Source organism: Babylonia areolata, chromosome 10 (genome assembly GCF_041734735.1).
Source record: "Babylonia areolata isolate BAREFJ2019XMU chromosome 10, ASM4173473v1, whole genome shotgun sequence".
Taxonomy (NCBI): Eukaryota; Metazoa; Mollusca; class Gastropoda; order Neogastropoda; family Buccinidae; genus Babylonia; species Babylonia areolata.
In genome coordinates this window covers 16,561,137-16,583,374 of record NC_134885.1, presented here as the reverse complement: position 1 = coordinate 16,583,374, position 22,238 = coordinate 16,561,137, and the positions used below count along the sequence as shown (strand labels likewise).

Here is a 22,238-nt window from a genome sequence, read left to right as displayed (position 1 = left end):
CGTTCCCTGTTGTAAATGGAGTGAAGCAGGGCTGCGTCCTGGCACCCACATTGTTCTCCATTCTCTTCTCTGCCATGCTGATTGACACCTTCCAAGACTGTGACCAGGGCATCTACATTCAGTTTTGTGCAGATGGCGAACTTTTCAACTTGCGGCGACTCCACGCTAGGTCCAGGGTGTTTGAGGCAATGTTCAGAGAGTTCCTCTTCGCTGATGACTGCACACTTGCTGCACACACCCATGAGGACATGCAGTTCATTATGGACAGGTTCTCAACCTCCTGCAGCAGCTTTGGAGGTCCGAGTTCATGTATCAACCAGCTAGCTCACAGAACGCCAGTGCCTCCCCCCATCTGCAATGAAGATCGATGACACAGAGATCAAGTCAGTCGACATGTTTTGCTACCTGGGCAGCACCCTATGCAGCAATGGAGCCCTTGATACAGAAGTGACGCTGCACATTGCCAAGGCCAACTCCGACTTTGGCAGACTCAACAACAGGCTGTGGAATAACAAAGGCATCAGGCTCAGCACCAAAATCAAAACCTACAGAGCTATTGTGCCTGACCACCTTGTTGTACTGCTGTGAAACATGGACGACGTATCGCCGTCACATTCAACAACTTGAGCAGTTTCACCAGAGACGCCTACGAAAGATCCTTGGCATAAAGTGGCAAGACAGGGTCTCCAACCTCCAGGTCCTAGAGAGGAGCGGCCTGCCCAGCATCGAAAGCCTGCTGATCGAGTGCCAGCTTCGCTGGACAGGACACATTGCCCGCATGACAGGCAGCAGGATCCTGAAGATGCTACTGTATGGCCAGCTGAAGGAAGGTCACCGTGAACTTGGAAGACCTTGCAAGCGCTTCAAGGACACCTTGAAGACAAACCTCAAAGCCTGTGACATAGACATTGCTTCCTGGGAAACTGATGACTTTGACCACTCTCGCTGGAGGATGCTGTGCTCAAGTGGCATAAAGACGTTTGAAAACAAGAGAACGCTGGCCATTAAGGAGAAGCGTGAGCGAAGGAAGCAGGGCTCAACTTCTGGAGACGTTTTACCTTGTAACAACTGTGGGAAGTGCTGCGCATCCAGAATCTGCCTCTTCTCCCATACGAGGACACACACTGACAGATAAGCCTGCCTGCCTACTCGTCCGTTGGTCTGACGGGAGGCTCCATCATCCCTTGTCTATTCCTAACGTCAACAAGGGAAAGCGATGCATGTGAACTGTGAATAGTAAGATCTGCATGCGGCTAGACGGAGTAAGGCCACTAAAACATAATGGGTGCCGACTTGCTCTGATTGGATAGTATTTTTGACACTCGGCAGCCATTTGGGTTTGGGAACACCCTTTGGTTGTGGTAGGTGATCTAAATATAGCATTCCACATGGGCCAGCGTAAAGAATTCTGGAACATGTTTGTGGTATCGGTTGATCAGATGGTCTCTGCCAATTACGAATCCTTTGTCTCTCTGCGCACCGCGTTTTCATCTCTTCCGGCTTCACGGCATTTTACGCGCGAGAAAACAATTCCATTACGATTTTCCATCAGCTTTTCAACTTGTTGAAGTTTCTTTCAAGATGACAATGTTACATGGTAAAGGTAAGTGGATAGTGTTTATAACTCTCGATGATTTGGATTAATCATTTTTTTTGTAACTTGATTATTTTAGGTGGTTTTTAGCTGCTTTAAATATTTGGTATTTTAGTGTCAGCCATTGTTCATCCAGTCACTGTCAAGTCACTGATGAGCCCCTTTTCAGCATATTAACTGGACCTAAGGCTCATGGTGGCATCTTCCTGAAACACCCATCGAGGTACGAACGGTTTCTGAGAAGTCATCTTCAGGTGGTTCATGACCAAAGATCTTGATGTGTCCGTAATAAAACAACATTTCCCACATGTTGACAACGATACACCAAATGGACTAAATGCAGCAAACAATCAGACACAAAGTGACCACACCTACAACAGCAAGGACAGATTCACTGAACATTGTTCCCCACCAGACAGCCAGATACAAAGTGACCACACCTACAACAGCAAGGATAGAATCACTGAACACAGTTCCCCATCAGACAGACAGCCACAAACTGAAGTGACCACACCTACAACAGCAAAGACAGAGTCACTGTGCATAGTTCCCCACCAGACAATCAGTCACACAGTGACCACAACAGCAAGGATAGATTAAGACGCAAAAGAAAAACAGAATCCTCATCTCACCAACCAAGCAAGAAACATTTTCACATTAGAGATGATCAGACAGACACAAGCACAATGGATACCCACTCAGGCAGCAGTCAGGCACAAGCCAGCACAGGTGATACAGAAGAGAATAAACCAGAAGCCAGCACTTCACAGAAGCTAGCATAGGGGATACAGAACAGAACAAACCAGAAGCCAGCACTTCACAGAACTCACATGTACCTACACTGCATTTAGTTATGAAAAAACCTCTTACTCAGCTCAGTCTTTCCCCTCTTTGAAAAAAAAAGGAATTGCCCTTATTGTAATAAAAATTATGGCTCAAAGGAAGGGTTGTGCAAACACAAACTAACAAACCACACAGTTGAGTATGCCCAACACAAAAGCAATCAGCCTACAAACTGTGTTTGTCAAGACTGCGAGGGGTTCACATAGAACACGACCGCATTAAGCACAAAAAAGAAATGTTAATACAGACCAAAGAGTTCAATAATGAAAGAGATGTTATTGAATGGAAAAGGAAGGTGAAGAAGGATTCCAAATCATATTACACAAACATGTGGAACCCAGAAGCGAAAAGTTTTCTTAGAAACACATTTTTATTGTCATCGTTCTGGCAAACCTGAACAAGTTAAAAATCGTATTTGGTCCATGAAATCACAAGGCTCCTGCAAGACAGGACAGCGATGTCTTCATATATAACATGTTGTAAAAATGTAGAAAATGGAACTGTAACAGCTGAATTTTGCTTTCAGCACACAGGCCACTGTATGAAACTGGCACATTTAATCATTTCTAGTGATCTACGTGATTTTATTGTAGGTAAACTTACACAGGGTTTTGATGCTAAAACTATTCTCGGTGAAATAAGAGCTGACATAACACATATTGACAGAGACATATGATGGTCACTAGAAAAGATATTCTTAACATTAAGAAGCAGTTCAAAATATCACGAGCCAGGCGAGATGAAGACGATGCAAAACATGTTTACCTGTGGGTAGAAGCTTTAAAACAATCATCAGACAACCCAATAATATTTTACAGACATGCAGGTGCCTACACGTTCTTTACTTGCAACAGGTGGTCAACACATCTGTCTTCTGCAGCACATACGCTCATTTTCTGGGGGGATGGGGGTGGGGGAAACAAAAGTCTATTCAACTATTTAAATGCAATCGACGTCGCATATTAATTTTCAGTTCCGTTTTTCTGTGTTACTTTTGTGCATGTAAACGACCCAATAAGAATATACATGTAAATAAAATCAGAACTGTTTCCACATAAATCATGCAGATTCATCGCAGGAAAGCGTAAATTGGTTTTGACAAACACCCTTCAATCGTGTGTGTTTGAGCACAGATTCAGAGAATGTGTTGTTTCCGACAGCGTGTGAAATGTACATGTGTTACGCGGAAATCTCCGATATGTTCATTCGCACCCCGTGGTTGCTATTATTTATTTAAAAAAAAAAAAAAATTAAAAAAAAAAAAATTAAAAAATTAAAAAAAAACGAACCCCCCCCCCCCCCCCAAAAAAAAAAACAAACAAACAAAACAACAACAACAACAACAACAAAACACTGTGTATGTTAATTTCGTCGTTGTTATGGTTTGTTTGTACATTTATTTCTGATCCAATTAAGTTTAGACACAATCACTCACTGTTTCTGACACTCAAACTTGCCGCATGTAGTTTGGTAAGACTGCTTTCAGTTGAAGACTTGTTGCATCAAAAATTCCAAACAACAAAGTTCAAAGTAGAAAATCACCCCCTTAAATTACCTTGTTTCTGGCTTTTGCTGTCTGGTGAAGTTTTATCACGAAGTGTAGTTTGTCAGTTCACAAAACAGACGAAGTGTGGAACGAAAAAATTCGTTGTATCCTAAACACATCAGTCCCTACGTGCTTATTGTTTTGCAAAATTTGATTTTACATCACACAAGTTCCGAAAAACCAAACTATACATTGATTGCGAATGAATTTCTTAAAATTAGTTAAGTTTGAAGCATTTAACGTTTAGTAGTGCTTGAGATGAAGTCAGGTGTCACATTCGGACACGGAACACATGTTCTTTGGTTCTGCTTTACGCAGAAATAAAATTCCTTAGTTTTAGTTGTTGTTTGTTGTTGTTATTGTTGTTGTTGTTTGGTTTTGTTTTTTCTCCTAGTCTTACTTTTATTACATTTTGTTTTTCTGCAATCCTACATATTTGTTCACTGTGAGGATAACGCTTATCAGTTTTCTGTTGATTGATCGAATAGAAAGATACAAAGAATCCGATCACAATTCTTCAAATAAAGAGGAAAACTTTTGTCAAGTGATATAAATCATACAATTCCCATTTCATAATAAGATGAACAGTAGTACTTTAAACAGTTAAACACTGGGGAGAATTGATGTGAAAATGGAGTGCCTGCAGTGTTTCTGAAAAATAAAATCATCCAGGGTGTAGAAGTTAGTTTAGGTATTTTGGGTTCCATGTTACATATGTTATAAGGTTTTAGGTAATCATTAATAAAATACATATTATGTACAGGCTTTGTTTGAATGCATTGCATTGGCTAAGGATCGCATGATAGATTCATTACTATCATTACTATAAATCCAGTAATTCAAACATCTGTGTCGGGAAAGTTAATTTAGGTAACTTGGATTCAACGTTACACATGTTACAACAAAGTTTTACATAATCATTAATAAAATGTATGATCCATTGTTATCATTATGATTATTATTTATATCCCACGCTAAATCGACGTCTACCGCGCCAGGGTTCGTGGGTCACATTTGCAAATACCTGTTCATTTCAAAAGAAAAATATGTATTTCATGCCGTTCTTTTCACATCAAGACAATTTTGCCATCATCTGCCCTCCATACTTTCCGAATTTATTGTCTGGACAAAGCGCCGATAATGTTAATTGAAACCGAACCGGGTTGAAATGAAATGAAATGAAATTATGGTGCTTAGAGCCTCGCCGACCACTAAGGCCATCTCAAGGCTATTGCCACGTTAATACCTACTACAAGGGTAAAAAGAAAACAATAAAAAGTAATCACCACTTTAAGCTTTCCACTCCAAGTTTAAAAAACGTTCCATAGTTTAAAACCTTTAAATCTGATTTAAAATGTTCACTTCTTTCAAGAAGTCCATCAGCGCCCACGGAGGGACATCACGAAACAAGGTCTTCAAAGAAACCGCCGTGTAACTAATGTCTGTGTCTAACGTCATGCAGATCCCAACAGTCAAGGAGCACGTGTTTCACGATGAGAGGCTCATCACAGAGAATACATCGAGGGGCCTCTTCCCCCTTCAACAAGTAAGAATAAAGTGTGCCCCGCATGCAGTCTGCACAGCACAGACTCCTCCTTTCTGTTCATCACCCCGATGGGAGGGTCTCTCTTAGGTCTGGACGGATTTGGAACAGCTTGTTGTCCGTCTGGGTGTTCCACTCCTCTTGCCAAAGATCCTTAACATAAGTGTTCACCTTCTGCTTCATGTCTGTGTATGGTACGAAGGATCTCGATAATTCTTTCTTTACAGCGTTCTTGGCCAGGTGGTCTGCCCTTTCGCCGTTACTATGAATGCCAACATGTCCAGGAACCCAGGCCAACACAACCTCGTATCCTTTCTTCGTTACGAGAGTAAAAGCTTCGTAGAATTCCAGCAGTTTGGGATGAGTCAGATTCCTGCAGGCGATCGCCTCCAGGGCTGACAAGGAGTCGGAAAAGATCATGAATCTCTTTTGTTTCGAAGAGAGAACCATTTTTACCGCCAGAACCAGTGCAGTCAGTTCTGCAGTGTACACTGAGCTGTCAGATAGGATGCGTTCCGTTGAGGGCTGGTCAGGAAAGGCGGGACAGAACGCAGATGCAGCGACTCTATCCTCTGACTTAGAACCGTCAGTGAAGATTTTTTTCGAAAGTGGGAAATTTGTGGCAGAGTTCTGAAAAGTAACTTCTGTAGGCCAGTGAACTGGTGGAGTCTTTATGGTGCGAGGCCAGATCGAATCGGACCTCAGGTGTTTTAAAGGTCCACGGTAGGCTGTCGGGGAACTTGGAGAAATCTGAGATGCCACCGACATCCAGATCGGCATTTTCTATGTGCAGCTGAATGTGGAGTCCAAGAGGAGGGATGCAGTTCAGTTTGGGTTGTCTTTAAATTTCTTGTTGAAGGGGTTGTTGAATACAACGTCGTAAGCAGGGTTTTTGGGTTCAGAAAACAGTTTCCAAGTAATAGTTTAGGGTTAGCTTCAATCTGCGGTTGGAGAGAGGCAGTTCCCCCGCCTCTGCATACAGGCTGTGCACAGGGGTGGTGCGGAATGCACCTAAGCTGAGACGGAGCCCTTGGTGGTGTATAGGGTCCAACAGTTTCAGGTAAGACGATCTGGCCGAGCCGTATACTGTACATCCGTAATCCAGTTTGGACCAGACCAGGGCTCTGTAGAGGTGCAAGAGAGTTCTCTTATCAGCACCCCAGTCCATGTGTGCCACAACTCGGATGATGTTCAGGGCTTTTTGACAAGATATTTTCGGTTGTTTGATATGGCTGAGGAAGTTCAGCTTCTGATCAAAAACGACCCCTAAAAATTTGGCTTCCTTGACCGCCGGGATGGTGGATTTTCCCAGACGGATTTCAGGGTCCAGACAGAATTGGCGAAAGTTATGAAAATGAATACACTCAGTTTTAGAGGACGAAAAGGTGAAACCATTCTCCTCTGCCCAACACTGAATTTTGTCCACGCAGATCTGAAGCTGCCGCTGGATGCTGGCATATGTGCTGCCAGCTGCATACAGGGCAAAATCGTCCACAAACAGCGAGCTGTCCGATCCCTTCTGAACAGATTGGACAATGTCGTTTATTTTGATGCTGAAGAGAGCCGGCAACAGAATGTTCCCTTGCGGAACACCCAGCTCCTGCTCGTGAATGTCGGACAGGGTGGTGCCAACCCTCACCTGGAATTGTCTGTCTTGCAAGAAGTTGTGGACAAACCGGGGGCAAGTGTCCTCGGAAGCCGAGCTTGTGCAGGTCTGAGAGAATTCCAGATTTCCAGGTGGTATCGTAAGCTTTCTCTAAGTAAAAAAATATGGCCACCACATGCTGTTTGTTGACAAAGGCATTCCTTACTGTGGTTTCCAGACGAACCAGATTCTCAATGGTAGATCAGTGCTTGCGGAAACCACACTGTTCTTTCGCCAGAAGGCTGTCAGTCTCCACATCAGTCTACCGTTGACCATCTTCTCCATCAGTTTGCAGATGCAGCTGGTCAGTGTTATTGGGCAGTAGTTGGAGGGGTTCGAGGGGTCTTTTCCCGGTTTTGGCACCAGGATTATGAGGGCTTTCCGCCAGGAGGGTGGAAAAAAGCCTGTGATCCAGATGTGGTTGTAAACTTTGAGCAGGGTGTCCAGACAGGTTTCGGGAAGATGTTTTAAAAGTTTATAATGAACCTCGTCCATTCCTGGGGAGGAATCTGTGCAGGTCTGAAGGGCAGATTTTAATTCATTCATAGTGGAGGGAAGGTTGTAGCTCTCTGTGTTGCCAGAAGAGAAGTTGCAGAGTGTTTTTTCTTTCAGGATTTTGGTTTTGAGAAACAGAGCAGATTTGTTGGCAGTTGGATTGTGGAGGCTAGCAAATTAGCAACTGCTTTCTTCTCTGTGATCAGAGCGTCTGAGAGCTTGAGATGGTGAAAAGTTGGGCAGACATTTTTGCCCTTATTTTTTTTAAAAACTCTCCACACTTTCTTCTTGGGTGTGTTGGAGGTTAAGGAAGAGCAAAAATCTCTCCATGATTTTCTCTGTCTCTTTTTAAAAACATATCTGGCTTTCGCCCTCAGTTGTTGATGGGTTCGAATGCTATCAGTCTCTGGTCTCCGAAAGACACGCCGTTGCGCTCTCTTCCGAGACTTATGGGCATCCCGACATTCAGCGTTTAACCAGGGCGTTTTTGGCATCTGAGGCTTGCAGGTAGACTATGGGATTGCTGCTTTGGCGCATTCTAAAATGATCTGTGTCAGAGTGTCAGCAGGATCCTTGCTTTGTAAGACTGCTTCTTCCTGCAGCTCCGCTCTTAACTTTGTGGTAAAAATTCCCCAGTCGGCTTTGTCATAGTTCAGGCGGTCAGGCAGAGAGTCACATTCCCCATCTGTGGAACAGAAGACGACAGGAAAGTGGTCACTCCCGTGCAGATCGTCGTGCATTTTCCACTCGTAGTCCAGGACCAACGATGGATCGCAGACCAACAGATCTAAACACGAGAGCTTCCCAGAAGGCAGATGAAGGTAAGTGGGTGACTTGTCGTTAAGACAACACAGGTCCATATCGGAAAGAAGGTTTTCCAAAAGAAGACCTTCGGCTGATGTCACCTCACTTCCCCAGAGCGGGGAGTGGCCATTGAAGTCGCCTAACAGTAAGAATGGTCGTGGGAGCTTGTCGACAAGGTTCATGAGGTCCTGCCTCAGAACACGGATGGAAGGAGGAAGATACAGAGAACAGACAGTGATGGTTTTCTTAAGTGTGACTCTGACTGCCACCGCCTGTAAAGGGGTGCTTAAAGGAACTGTACTATATAAAAGGGACTTGCGTATAAAAAGAGCGACACCTCCCGTCAATCCCTCTTGCTTCGGTTGAGCGGGTTTAAAAATGGAGTTAAAACCAGAGAGAGAGAAAAACTTGCCATCTCTTTGCAGAGTCTCTTGCAGCGCCAGCACTGAGGTTTTAAAGAACAACAAAGCAACTGGAGTTCCTGGAGAAGGGGCTGAGAGCCGACAAGGGCTTGTCATCATCAGCACCCTCCACCACAAGCCACGACGGCCAATATCCAGAGGTCTCTCTGACCTCCAAATCGGAGTCTGATTCATAATCCGTTCCTTGTCTCCTCCTTTCTGCAAGTTTAGGGGGGTGTGATTGGATGGAAGCCATGGTTTTTTAGATCTTTAATTCATCCCTCCCTTACCCACCCACCATGGGGTCCAACTTAGGGGGCCAGGGTCAAGGGAACACCAGCTTGACCCCTTCCAGGTTTCGGGAGGGACATACGACCAACAGTCTAGCTCTAACGCGTTCCCCCACGATCATGCCCAGCTCCTGGGGACAGAGAACTGAGCACTACGGGGGTTATCATCGTTAGCCTCTAAACTGCCAGTCTTGACCCAGCCCCACGTAGGGGTAGCCGATTGACACACACAGGCCAATGTGTGCCGCCTGTCTTTGGAGAGGTCCGAGCCAAAGGGACGTGTTGAGAGTAGCATGCTCTCTCAATCCCCAGATCTCATTCCCCTCCATCACAAGAAAGCCGCAGAGAAAAAAGAATGTGGAAAAGGCTTGATGGGGAGCTGAAGACAGAAAAGAGGAAAGCAAAAAGTAGAAGAAAGAATAGTGAAAGGGACAATGGGTCACTTTTAGTTTGGGCCTCACTCACGACCTGTTCGGCATGGGAAGCCCTATCAGGGGCATCAGTCAAAAAACAAATAAACAACCAACCCCCCCCGCACCCCCCAAAAAAAAACAACAACAAAAAAAAAACACAACAAAAACACACCACTTATTCAGCCTGAACAGCTACAATGGCTATGCAGGCTGTCAATTAAGACCTGGGACTAGAGCAGTAAACCCTCAGAAGGACTGATGCCCCCGCCGACATAGATCGCTCGATCACTGGCCACTAAGCCTCCCGACCACGACAAGATAGTGGCCCCCCGGGAGGACCAAACCGGGTTAACACATATTTAGATATTTATATTCTACACGTTAATAAGCAGAGCATGGGGTATATCCAAGTTGTGCATTGCATAAAATATCAACAAAATTGTACTTACGAACTAAATGATCTCGTGCTGCCTTCGTAAATTCACCTTTGCAGTCGGTATAATACCGATTTCATTCTTATGATATGTCATGAATGGTAAGAAACTGGAAAGCATTCATAAAAGCGGATTTGCGTCTTCTACCAATTTTGTATAAAATACATGAAATTGAAAATGTTTGTTTCCTTTTGACCCCAAAGAGCTCTGTTCCTAGCTTTCTGTTCAGAATCAGTTGCCTGCCGCAGTGACCTGCTCACAGATCAGCAGTCAGCGCAGCAGCAGTCAGTCACATGTACTGTACCGCGCTGAACGCTTTCCTCTGGCGACCCCCCTTATACCGCGCTTGCGTAACCTTCGCATGTTCTTGCCTTGCGACTCTTTGTGAGGCCGCTCTCACACAGGCAGAAGTAATAAAAACATTCGATTCTGGACATTAAAAATCAAAATCTACATTTGTTCCCGCCCCCCTATAGTGATCAGTATGATTTATTCTATTTTATCGTGAAAAGAACGGTTTTGTTGCACACATTTTGACCTAACGCAAACCGTGATTTTAATCTAAATTCCCTGGCCTACTGTGACTAACACAGGGAACTCAGGCACAGATGAGGATTCAGGAAATCAGCGGAGGGTCACTGAGGAAGGTGCATGGGTTGCGTGAATCCAGGACGAACGTGCGGGAATCGTCGGAACACTTTTCGGAGCTGCAAGCTGACTTGAGTCGAGAGTGAAACACAAGAAAAACAGGATGCATGCGCTAAGGCAGACACACAGAGGGGTTTCGCACACACCCACACATACAGCTGAATGTCTTAAGAAACTTGAATTGATCATTATCACGAAAGAAAAACAGAAGACGTGTGCACACAAGTATACATTATGAACATTAAGCTGGATCCACAAGGGTAGGGAGAGCTATATATACGGCACTGGAATTCAATTTGCAAGTGTATATAACTGAATACAGAGACAAAAAAACTGAAATACATTTCAGTGGCCACTCCCTGTCTATAGAAAAAGAAACAAAACCAACACTCTTCACGCCCTTCTAACATGGGGAGCGTGTCGATACTCCCCAGTACGTGTGTGTGTGTGTGTGGTTGTTCTTGTGGTTGCGGCTGCTGTTGTTGTCTCTTCTTCTTCAGTTTAGCGTCTTTTAGCCATGAGTATTATTTGACAAAGACAGGCCAGGGAAAAGACGACTACTGGTGAGGGGAAAGTAACTGTTCACGCATATGAGTTAGTGTGTGTCAGTGTGTGTGCCGTGTGTGTGTGTGTGTGTGTGTTAGATAATTATAATTGGCGACTTGAAATTTTGTTTAAAAAATGAGATTACAAAATGACATCCTCAGAGCAGGGGGGGGGGGGGGGGGGGGGGGGCGTGTTTGCATTGATTTGGTCACAGTAATACATAAAATAAAGAAGCCGGAAAATTAATCAGTTGTGTGTGTCAGTTACTGCTCGTTGCATTAAAAAAAAAAATTTCGTTTCGTTTTTATTGATTATTTTCACACACACACCACACACACACACACACACACACACACACACCGACGCAGGTGCGCGCATATCACTGGCATTGTTGGACTTCAATATGTTATCACCAACCCACAAAGCCGTTCACCACGCCCAGCTGAACCTTCGGCCAAGCCGCCGCACTGTGCTTTAGTCCCGCTGAAACAAACTTCAAACTTTTATGGGACACTTTTATGGCCCCATCTTAGAGCTCCCCACTCCAGATGCAGATGTGAAGGGGGCCGACAAGGTGACGTCACACATAAGACAAAGACCCACATTTAAGAACTGAACACACACACACACACGTGCACATGCACATGCATACACACACACGCACGCACGAACGCACACACAAACACATACACAGACCATCTGACGCCATACCCCCTCTCGCCCTCATACAAACCCACACCCACATACACACCCACGCACTTTCACATACATAATTCAACTGAATGCACGTGCTAGCATACATAGACCCACACGTGTCACTACACTCACAAAGGCACACAGACACACACACACACAGACACACACACACAGACACACATCGACACAGTGAGCACAACAGACACAAAAGTTGTAAATTTTACGACCCAGCCAAGTGGCGGAGATAACACGACGACCAAGATTAAAGCGCTGGAGATAAGATAACATAAGGCGCGATCACACCCACTCTCACACACACACATGCACACACACACATGCATGCACACACACACGCATGCACACACACACACACACACACACACCTTAACGTAAACACACACTGACGCACTCTCTCACACACACACACCTTGAAATACGAGCACGCAAAAACTCACACACACTCGTTTACGCATGCGTGCATGAACACACCACCAGCAGCAGCACAACTACACTAGGCCTACTGTTGTGGTCATTCCCGGCGACATAAAATGCCGCAATATGCTATAGCCTGCATACAGTGTTGCCGGTGCAGTTGATTTTTTGTGTCTCTCCTGGCATACACCACCAGCGACAATAATTATGTGCATGGCGACAATAATTATCACTGGATTGGTCATATTTCAGTTGATTTGGCGACATTTCAGTTACTTAGTAATCTATGATTTGTCGTCGTTACTTCCTTCACTGACAGTTCATAACTTGAAAACTTTGTTTTGCTTTGTGGGTCGCGTGGGAGGAGGGAGGTCATTTTATGTATCTGCACCGCAACTAAGCTCGAAAGCATGTTCCCCAAGGTCTATATTCCCCCAGGTTTATATTCTCCCAGGTCAGTCATGGTCAGTGGTGGTCAGTGGTCAGCGATGGTCAGTAGTCCGCAATGGTCATTGGTGGTCGACGGTCAGTGGTGGTTAGAAATGGTCAGCGGTCAGCAATGGACATTGGTGGTCAGTCAGAATGGGTCACTAGTGGTTAACGATCAGTGGTGGTCAGTGGTCAATAGTGGTCAGCAGTGACTTAGTGGCCAATATAGTAGTGGTCAGCAGTGGTCAGTTGTCTGTGGTGGTCAGTGGTCTGTAGTGGCCAGCGGTCAGAAGTGGTTAGTAGTTTCTAATGGGTAATAGTAGTGGTCAGGCACCAACAAACGATTATGATGACAAGGCTGTCAGTGGAAGATTTACACGAACAAGTGCAAGAAGTTTTGGATCAAACTCCCAAGAAAGACATCGTCATTGTGCAATGGGACTGGAACGCCAAAGTAGGAGATGATGATGCTTACAACGAGTGGAAAGGCACTTGTGGACTGTCTTGCAATGCCGAGTCAAACAACAGAGGCCTTAGGCTCCTAGAATTTGCCAGATACAACGGTTAACGACATTGTTATGGCCAACACGATCAGCCTGCCCAAAGCATCCAGAATTAAGCCAAGTGGGTTGGACATGTGGTCAGAATGCCAGACAGCCGACTGTCTAATTAGCTGCTATATGGAGAACTGTGTCAGGGCAAGCGCTCTAGCTGTTGGAGGACAGAAGAAATGCTACCAAGACTGTCACAAAGCGTCCCTCAAAGTCCTGGGAATCGACATCAACACTGACGTGGGAGACACTTGCTCTGGACTGTCCAGCTTGGCACAGCATGATCACCACAGGAACCTGTGCAGCTGAAGCCAGGTGCATCACCGAAGCGCACTGAAAACGTGTTGTGTGCAAGGCCTGTGCAGCATCCACTGCTACAACAGCACCCACTCACTTGTGTCCCACATGTGGGAGAAACTTCAGGGCCTGGATTGGCCTCACCAGTCACCTCCAGACCCACAGCCACTGATCGATCTTCCATCTGACTCTTGAAGCCATGGTCATCTTCGAATCCGAAGGACAACTGAACATCATCACATCACTTTTTTTTGCATTAATTGCAAAGTGACTTGAGCATTGGTAGGAGTTATATAAATTCCCATTATTATTATGATTATTATTATCATCATTAGGCCCAACACTCGGCTTATATCACAGATTGACATAAGTTTACATTTGGGCCAACAGCAAAGTGAGAGCTGTATTATCAATGGTTTCTCCAGTCAATGGGAAATCATTTACAGCTTAGTCTTTTGTTAAGGACTATGACTCTCAAACTAGGAGGCGAAATTGCATTGGCTCTTAGTGCTGCAGCCTTGTGGGCTAGTTGGCCTTTGGGAACCATCCCAATGCCGACTGTCCTAAAACCCTCTTGGCCGAGAGAGTGGGGGTGTACTTGGGCAAGACACTCTCCACTATAATCAAATTCTAGCCCAAATAGTCGGAACAGCAGTTGCAGGCCTCATCTGCTGTTCTGATGGTCATAGTCGGACACGACTGACTATCATATATATATATCATCATTATCATCACCATCATCATTATCATCCTTAATGTAAATGTGATACAGACTGGTTGGGTGAGCGAAGTGTACACAAGGGGTATATTCCAGCCAGGAGGGGTATGAAATGGCCTTGCCTGGTTTAAACGCGGGTAGAAAGTAGCCTAGGCTACTTCTTACCCAGGGTAAAAACTAGCCAGGGATAGAGTTCGACCTGTTACACCGACCTTGAAACTTATCAGGCTCCATCCACTTCTCGGGTGGAGAGAAGGGGGTGTGGGGGAAGGAGACTGGGATGAAAACGTCATTGGGCCAAGTTAACGCATGCAACCATCACGACAGCATGGCGACACGCTGGGGCATTTGCAGCACAGGACTCATCGCAAATGACTTCTGTTCAGCTCTCAAGTCTCTACCAAGTTCAGAACACGAGGTGAGATAGAATCCGGTTGGACTTTAATCCGAATGATCAATGTCTTCTAATTGTATACAAGTTACTGAACAGTGAAGACTTCGACTTAAAAAACAGAAGGAAAAAAAAAGATGTCTGGAGGATGTATCGAACTTGATCAAGTTGGGAGCGTATACTCCCCATAGACATTATATATATCTCAGTATATATATATATATCTCAGTGATACCCCCCCTTGTCGATACAGATTAGGGCCCTATTTTAGGGTTTTTCAGTCCGTAGTCGGCTTCGCAACGACTTTCTCAAACTTGAGCTGAACTGGAAATGGGTGCGTTTTTTTCCGCTTCACATGCCAGTTGTAGTAGTGGTAGTGCAGGGACTGGCATTTGACTGCGTAGGCTTCACGGCCTTTTTTTTTTAATGCCCCCTTCAGTATCAGTCTCCTTTCATTTGTGGGATACATATATGTTTTCTTTTACACGTTCTGTAAATCACTCGTCAAAGTCAGTAAATTTTTCTTTTGAATTGATGTTCATGTCAAGGAGATTTTTGAACACACTAGTATTTTGTGCAAGTTTAGTTTCGACTGGCAGTGCATTCCATATTTGTGCAATTCTATTAGCTAATGAATTTTTCCATAGGTTAGTATTACAGTGCTCTTTACAAACTTTCATCATTTAATTTCTTGTACTCTCATAATCTGACATTCTAAAAATATTATTCACATTGACTTCACTATAGCCATTTAACATTTTATATGTTTTTATTAAATCCCCTCTTAGCCGTCTTCCCTTTAATGAATGCAGATTTAAGTATATAAGTCTCTGTTGATAGCTCATAGATTTGCATTCTTCTAATAACTTAGTTGCTCTTCTTTGTACCCTTTCTATATCTATATAGATTGTCTCTTGAGGTATGGGTGCCACACAATATTACCTTATTCCACTTGTGATCTAACCAATGCTTTATACAGTTTAAGAAATATATCTTTATTTAAATAGGCGAATGTTCTCTTAATTATTCCTGTCATCAAGTTGGTTTTATTTATTATTTTCTGTATATGTATGACAAATGGTAGTTTATTATCACGAAAACATTTGCCAAGGTCTTTCTCACTTTGACATTTTTCAGTGTCCTGTGTGGTGTCTTTTATTATCATATGGTATTTGTTTTCTGGATTTTTTCTTCCCATGTGCATTACTTTACACTTTGATACATTAAAATATAGATTCCATCTATCAGTCCAGTCCTGTAACTTATATAAGTCCTTTTGTAGTGTAGTATTATTTTGTGCATTGCAGTAAAGTTCAGTATCATCAGCAAATATTTTGCATTTGCTTTCTATACTTTCAGGAAGGTCATTTATACATGTATATTGTTAAAAGCACTTGGCCAAGTATGCTACCTTGTGGTATACCACTAACAACATTTTCATTTGTTGACATTTTTTCTCCAGTTCTAACTTCCTGTGTTCTTTCTGACCAGAAGTTTTTTTGTCTAGTTCAGTATGCTTCCAGTAATACCATATGAAGCTAATTTTAATAAAAGACTTTGATGTCGTACAGAGTCAAATGCTTTTCTAAAGTCTAGATAAATTATGTCTGCAGGTTTACCCATATCTATCATTTTTGTGAGATCTTCAATTACTTCTATGAGCTGTGTTGTACACAATCTTTTCTGTCTAAAACCGTGTTGACAGTCTGCATACAGGTTGTTTGTTGTCATGTGTGATACTGTAGCAACCCTGATAAAGGACTCCAAAATCTTACACACAATAGAAGTCAAACTCACTGGTCTGTAGTTTTCTGGTTCATGTTTTGACCCTTTTTTTATATATAGCTGTTACCTCAGCCATTTTCCAATCTTTCGGTAGGCAAGCAGATTCAAGTGATTTATTATAAATCATACTCAAAGGAAGAGCTAACTCATACTCAAAGGAAGAGCATCCTTAAACGAAAATATTCATGCGTGCGTTAACGCACACATATCATAGACATATGATATATATATAGTAGACCAAGGGATCACGGCGAAAACACGCGGAAACTGTAATGATAATGAGAAACGTCTACTTCACTACTTGAAGGCAGCAGCATTACATCCAGCTAAAACAAACCAAGACCGTGTATCAAGCTATCCAGGTACTGACACCATACTATCCAGTTCGAAAGGTTGAGAGATTGAATAACCTTGCAGTTAACGTCTACTACTTATAAGGAGAGAAAGTTCAGCTGTGCCACCTTAGAAAACAACCCAGAGAAATGATGTGTATTCATCTGTTGATTGTGTATCAGAACCGGAAAGACAGCAAACGTGGATAAAGAATTTAAATTGACTACTGTTTGAAACATGCAGCCACACTCATGAAACACACTTTTTGTGATAGGTGTTTGAGTGGTTTTACATCAGAGCCAGTGCTGCTCAAACATAAAGAAGATTGTGGAGGCAGTGATTCACATAATGTCAGAACCATGATGCCATCAGAAAAAACAAAACAAAACATGTCAGGTTCAAGAAATAACTTCCAGTACCATTTATAGTCATTGCAGATTGTATGAATCATTAATCAAAGAACAGAGAGAACATCATGGTGAAAAAACAATCATTAACAGTAAGCATGAACTTTGTAGTTCGGCATTTTAAAGGCATGTGTTCAGATGGTGCATCTGCCCTGACAAAACTGAACAGAGGGCTTTGGTGCTGGCAAGAATTTTATTGATGATCTAATAAAGGTTAACAAATATGTGCGCCAACATTGGCAACAACTTGAGAATCCAAAAAAAGATGATTATTACACCAGAAGAGCAATGACAGTTTAATGAAGCCACAAAATGTCATGTATGTGATGAACCATTAGGTGGTCATGGTGACAGAGTAAAAGATCATTGTCATATAACAGGTAAATATAGAGGCCCTGCACACAACATTTGTAATCTTGCTCTGAGGATTAATTCAAAGACAATGTACATTCCAGTGATATTCCACAATCTTATAGGCTATGATTCAGATCTTATCCTACAAGACTTAGCTGACGCGGTTGGGTGACTCACTTGCATCCCAAATAACATGGAGAAGTATCTCCTTTTCAGCAGGCAACCCCAGGTTCATTGGCAGCCTTCAGTTTATGACAGATTCCTCTCTTGAAAAATGTGTGAATTCTACAAAGAAAGAAGATCCAAAAATAATAGAGAATGTTATGTTATAAGGTTGATAGAAGTAGAATAATATAAACTCAACACGCCATGTGTCGGTTCATGACTTTATTCTGACCATATCTGGGGAAGCTCTGTCACTTCAAGTGATCTCCCCTAGTCACTTACAATAACACAACCAAGTAAGACAAATGTTACATCCTCCTTATTTTGTAGAAATTTTGTATTAATTTTGCTCCATGCAATTAAAGTCTTTCTGGATGCAATTAAAACAAAATTAAACTTTTAACTTGAACTTCTAGCAAAACATTTGCTAGCTGCAATTAAACAAACACAAAAGTTACACTTGAAATTTAAACTGCCTAAACTTTGGCACAAGGATTTCACTAGACAGAACTCATAATACTGTTACACAATGGGATGAGCCAAGGCACACAGGCCTATTGGCAAGGAAAAAAAACAATGTCACTATTGATCAGCAAAACAAGTAATTCAAAAGTCCATGAAATTTCACTTTGTTTTATGCCTTTCCTAGTGAAATAATGCACTGCCTGGTTGCCTGTGTATCTGAGACATTAGAAGTCCGGTTTCACTTTCAGTTTCATGCCTTTCCTAGTGAAATAATGCAGTGCTTGGTTGCAGGTGTGTCAGAGTATTACAAGTCCAACTTTTGGGGGGGCTTCACTGTCCGGCCACTGCTGGTCTGGTGAGGGTGGTCAGTGGAGGTAGTCGGTTGCTCCTTGGTGCTTGGTCTTGGTGGTGATGCAGGCGGTGTGACGGCTCATTGCTCGGGTCGTGGTGCTGGTGGGGTGCAGGAGCTCTTGTTGTTGCTGGTATTGGCCTCAGATGACGTCAGTTCCTTCTTAACGAGGCGCCGTTCCCAGTCTGTATGTTATATGACTTATGTGCGTTGGTCTGCGTGACTTTGGCGGGTTGCCATTTGCCATTGTCCTGCTGGACTGCAGTTTGGTCTCCAGTCTTCAGAAGAGATATCTGTTGGGCTGTCCTGTCATAGTAGAACTTCTGGCGTTGTTGGATCTTCTCCTGTTGTTTCTGGAAACTCAAGTGACTGGTGGTTTGGGGGTGCAGCAGCTTTTGGTGGGTTGGGAGAATGGACCTCAGTTTCTGGCCCATTAGTAGCTGTGCAGGGGAAGCCATGTTGTCGATGGGACTGTTTCTGTATTCCAGTATGCTCAGTAAGGGGTTGCAGTGGGTCGTCTTGGCTTAGTAGGCTGGGTACAAAAATCTTGTGGCCTTTAAAAATGATGCCATCCATCATAGACAGCTCATCTCTGTGGTTCCATAGACTCAGGGCGCTTGTGTGGCAGTCTTGTCTGTCCTCGCGCCAGCCATCCTGGATGTACTGTTTGACAGGTGCAGGCTGACATCCTTGTTAGTTTCTTCCTGGAACTCTGCCATTTTGTGGTCACTGACAGGGAGGTTCTGCAGTACAGTATGTACATGGAGATCAAGCTTCAGGTCATCACTGTCATGATCAGTCATCCTGGACATATCTCCGGGATAGGCTGTCTGCAACAGGGATCGATTTTCCTGGTACATACTAAATGTGCAGCTTGTATTGTTGCAGTTTGAGCAACATCCGCTGGAGTCTTGGTGGCGCTGCTGACAGGGGCTTTTTTGTGATTGTCTCCAGGGGCTTTTTTGTGATTGTCTCCAGGGGCTTGTGGTCTGTGGAGACTTATCTCTTTTCCATTTATGTACTGATGGAATCTTCTGCACCCGAAGACAATGGCATAGAGTTTCTTTTCAATTTGAGCATATCTTTGCTCAGTTTCAGTCAACGGCTTTGAAGCGTAAGCTACTGGTCTGCCATCTTGGAAGATTGCTGCTCACAATCCTGACTTTGATGCGTCCACTTCGAGTCTGATCTCTTTCTTGGGGTCATAGTAGGCTAGGACTGGTTCACTGGTTAGTGTTTCCTTGATTTTCTCCAGTGTAGCCTGCTGCGGTTTGTCCCAGATGAAATCCACACCCTCTTTGAGGAGCTCCCTCAGCGGTTTGGTCATGTCAGACATCTTAGTGAACTTTGACAGGTATGTGATCAGACCTAGCAGTGTCTGTAGCTCTTTTTTGTATGTTGGCGGAGGCATGTCTTTGATTGCCACAACCTTCTTGGGGTCAGGCTTGATGCCTTCTGCCATTATCAGATGCCCAAAGTACTCCACTTGCTGGGTTCCAGTGACAGTCTTCCCAGGGTTCAACTTGAGGTTCTTCTTTGCGGCTCTGTCGAGTGCTGCTCTGAGATTTTTTTCATGTTTTTCCTGTGTTTCTCCTGATATGAGGACATCGTCGATGAGTACAATGACACCAGGAACACCTTCAAACACCGCATCCATCCTCATCTAGAACTCATCTTGGCTGCTGTTGAGCCCAAACGTCTTTCGCAAGAAAAGATACCACCCAAATGGGGAGTTTAATGTGGTCAGGTATGATGACTCATTGGAGAGCTTGAGTTGCCAATATCCTGACTTGGCATCCAGTTTCGAGAAGTAGCGTGCTTAGGAGATCCATGCAAGGGCATCCTCCAGAGTAGGCATCGCGTAGTGGGGTCTTCTGATGTGCTGATGTGTTCATTTAGGTCTTTTGGATCCATGCACAGTCAGAGTTTCCCGTTGGGTTTTTCGACTATGACTAACTAGTTGACCCAATCTGTGGGTTCTTCCACTTTCGCTATGATGCTATCAGCTTCCATGGCTTGCAGTTCTTCTTTCAGCTTGTCACGTAGTGCGTGGGGAATGCGGCATTACAGGTGTATGACTGGGATTGCGTCTGGTTTCAGCTGGATGTTGACCTCACTTTCCATCGTACCCATTCCTGTGAACAAGTGTCCATATTCGTTCAGAAAGGTTTCTGTCATCAGAGGTTCATTGCTGTTGACTGACAGGACCAGTTTGATCAGGTTCAACTGTATGGACGCCTGGAGACCAATGATTGGCTGTAAGTTTGTGTCAGTGACACAGAAACATCCCTTATAGCGATTTCTCTTTTAAGTCGCACTGATGTGGATGCAACCTATAGTTTTAATCGCTTGACCCGCCATTCATAACAGAGAGTAAGTTAGTGCTGAATAAACCAGTTTATGTCTGGATGAGTATTCTTGATCTCTCTTAGTATCACATGTATGATTTGTATTATAATACTTTTAAGAAAATGTATGGTGATTGATGTTAGTTGTGTTAACAGATACTGATTCATTTATCTTAGAAGTACAGACAGAAGACTTCTATGCGGAGATGGATAATGATTTATGTGATAATATTGATTTTCCCAAAGATCATCCCATGTACAATACACATAACAAAAAAGAAAGTAGTAATAAGATGAAGTATGAATGTGAGGGTGAGCCAATAACAGAGTTTGTAGCCTTGAGGCCAAAGATATACTCAGTACTGAAAAACTCAGGGGCAAATATTAAGAAAGCTAAAGGTGTAAGATCATGTGTTGTAAAAGGTGAACTCACGCATGAGATGTATAAAGAGCGTTTGTTTGAAGGCCATACATTTAATCATGAGATGATTATGTTGAGATCGAAGAAACATCAAGTTTATGGAATCATGCAGAACAAGACTACACTGTCACCCTTTGATTCAAAGAGATATTGACAAGATGATGGTATTATATCCTATGCCTATGGGCATTATGGTATTTCAGTATCCAGTGGAACAATCACAAGCTCTTCATGTACAAATCCTCTTGATGTACCGGAGCCAGCATTTTGTAAATAATTAAGAGTTGGATCACCAGGTATGATACGCTCAATAGTATAAACTAAGAGACCAAACAGGATCAGTTGCACATTTACGAGCTCCACCCTCAAAACTCACCAGGTTCATACAAGTACTGAACTTGTGCATCAAGTGGTAACTCTTCTTCTTCACACCTCTGGGGTGCAGAGGACTTCTTATGATTTTACCTTAATATCAACTGATGGCTTTTTACCTGTTAGCCTCGTTTCCTCATTATTCAGTGCAGCCACAACCTCTGGTGATCTAGTGACCCATTCTGTGTATAGTTTGTTAGGTGATTTCATTTCAGCCACATATTGATGGCTAAACAATCTTTTTGCTAGCGTTCGACTGAATCTTTTTACAATAGCCTGGCTTCTGTGAGTATCCCTGCGTCTTACCTCTACACCATGTTTTTTTTTTTTAATTTCATTCACAGCACCCATAAACTCATGTCCAGGATCTATCTGAAGCAGCTTAGGCCACTGTAAATAGTCGACTATAAATACATGAAAAAGTAGCTGCTATTGTCTTTAGTAGTCAGGGGTTCAGCTTCTTTGTATTGACTTGCAAAGTCAACAACAGTCACTGCATACTTATCAAGTCTTACTTCTGATT

At 43.3% G+C, this 22,238-nt stretch overlaps 1 protein-coding gene across 2 annotated transcripts in view; it reads left to right on the top strand.

The window, feature by feature from the left end:
- Nucleotides 1-22,238, top strand: part of LOC143286829 (trans-1,2-dihydrobenzene-1,2-diol dehydrogenase-like) — a 166,928-nt gene that overhangs the window by 7,787 nt on the left and 136,903 nt on the right. Inside the window, exon 1 of one of the 2 annotated variants that reach the window (XM_076594650.1) lies at nucleotides 14,588-14,743. The exons of the other annotated variant lie outside the window; for it this stretch is intronic. Coding sequence (XP_076450765.1) covers nucleotides 14,606-14,743 — 138 coding nt within the window. The 5' untranslated portion in view covers nucleotides 14,588-14,605. Of the gene's footprint in view, nucleotides 1-14,587; nucleotides 14,744-22,238 lie in introns of those variants that run through there. 2 annotated transcript variants of the gene reach the window in all.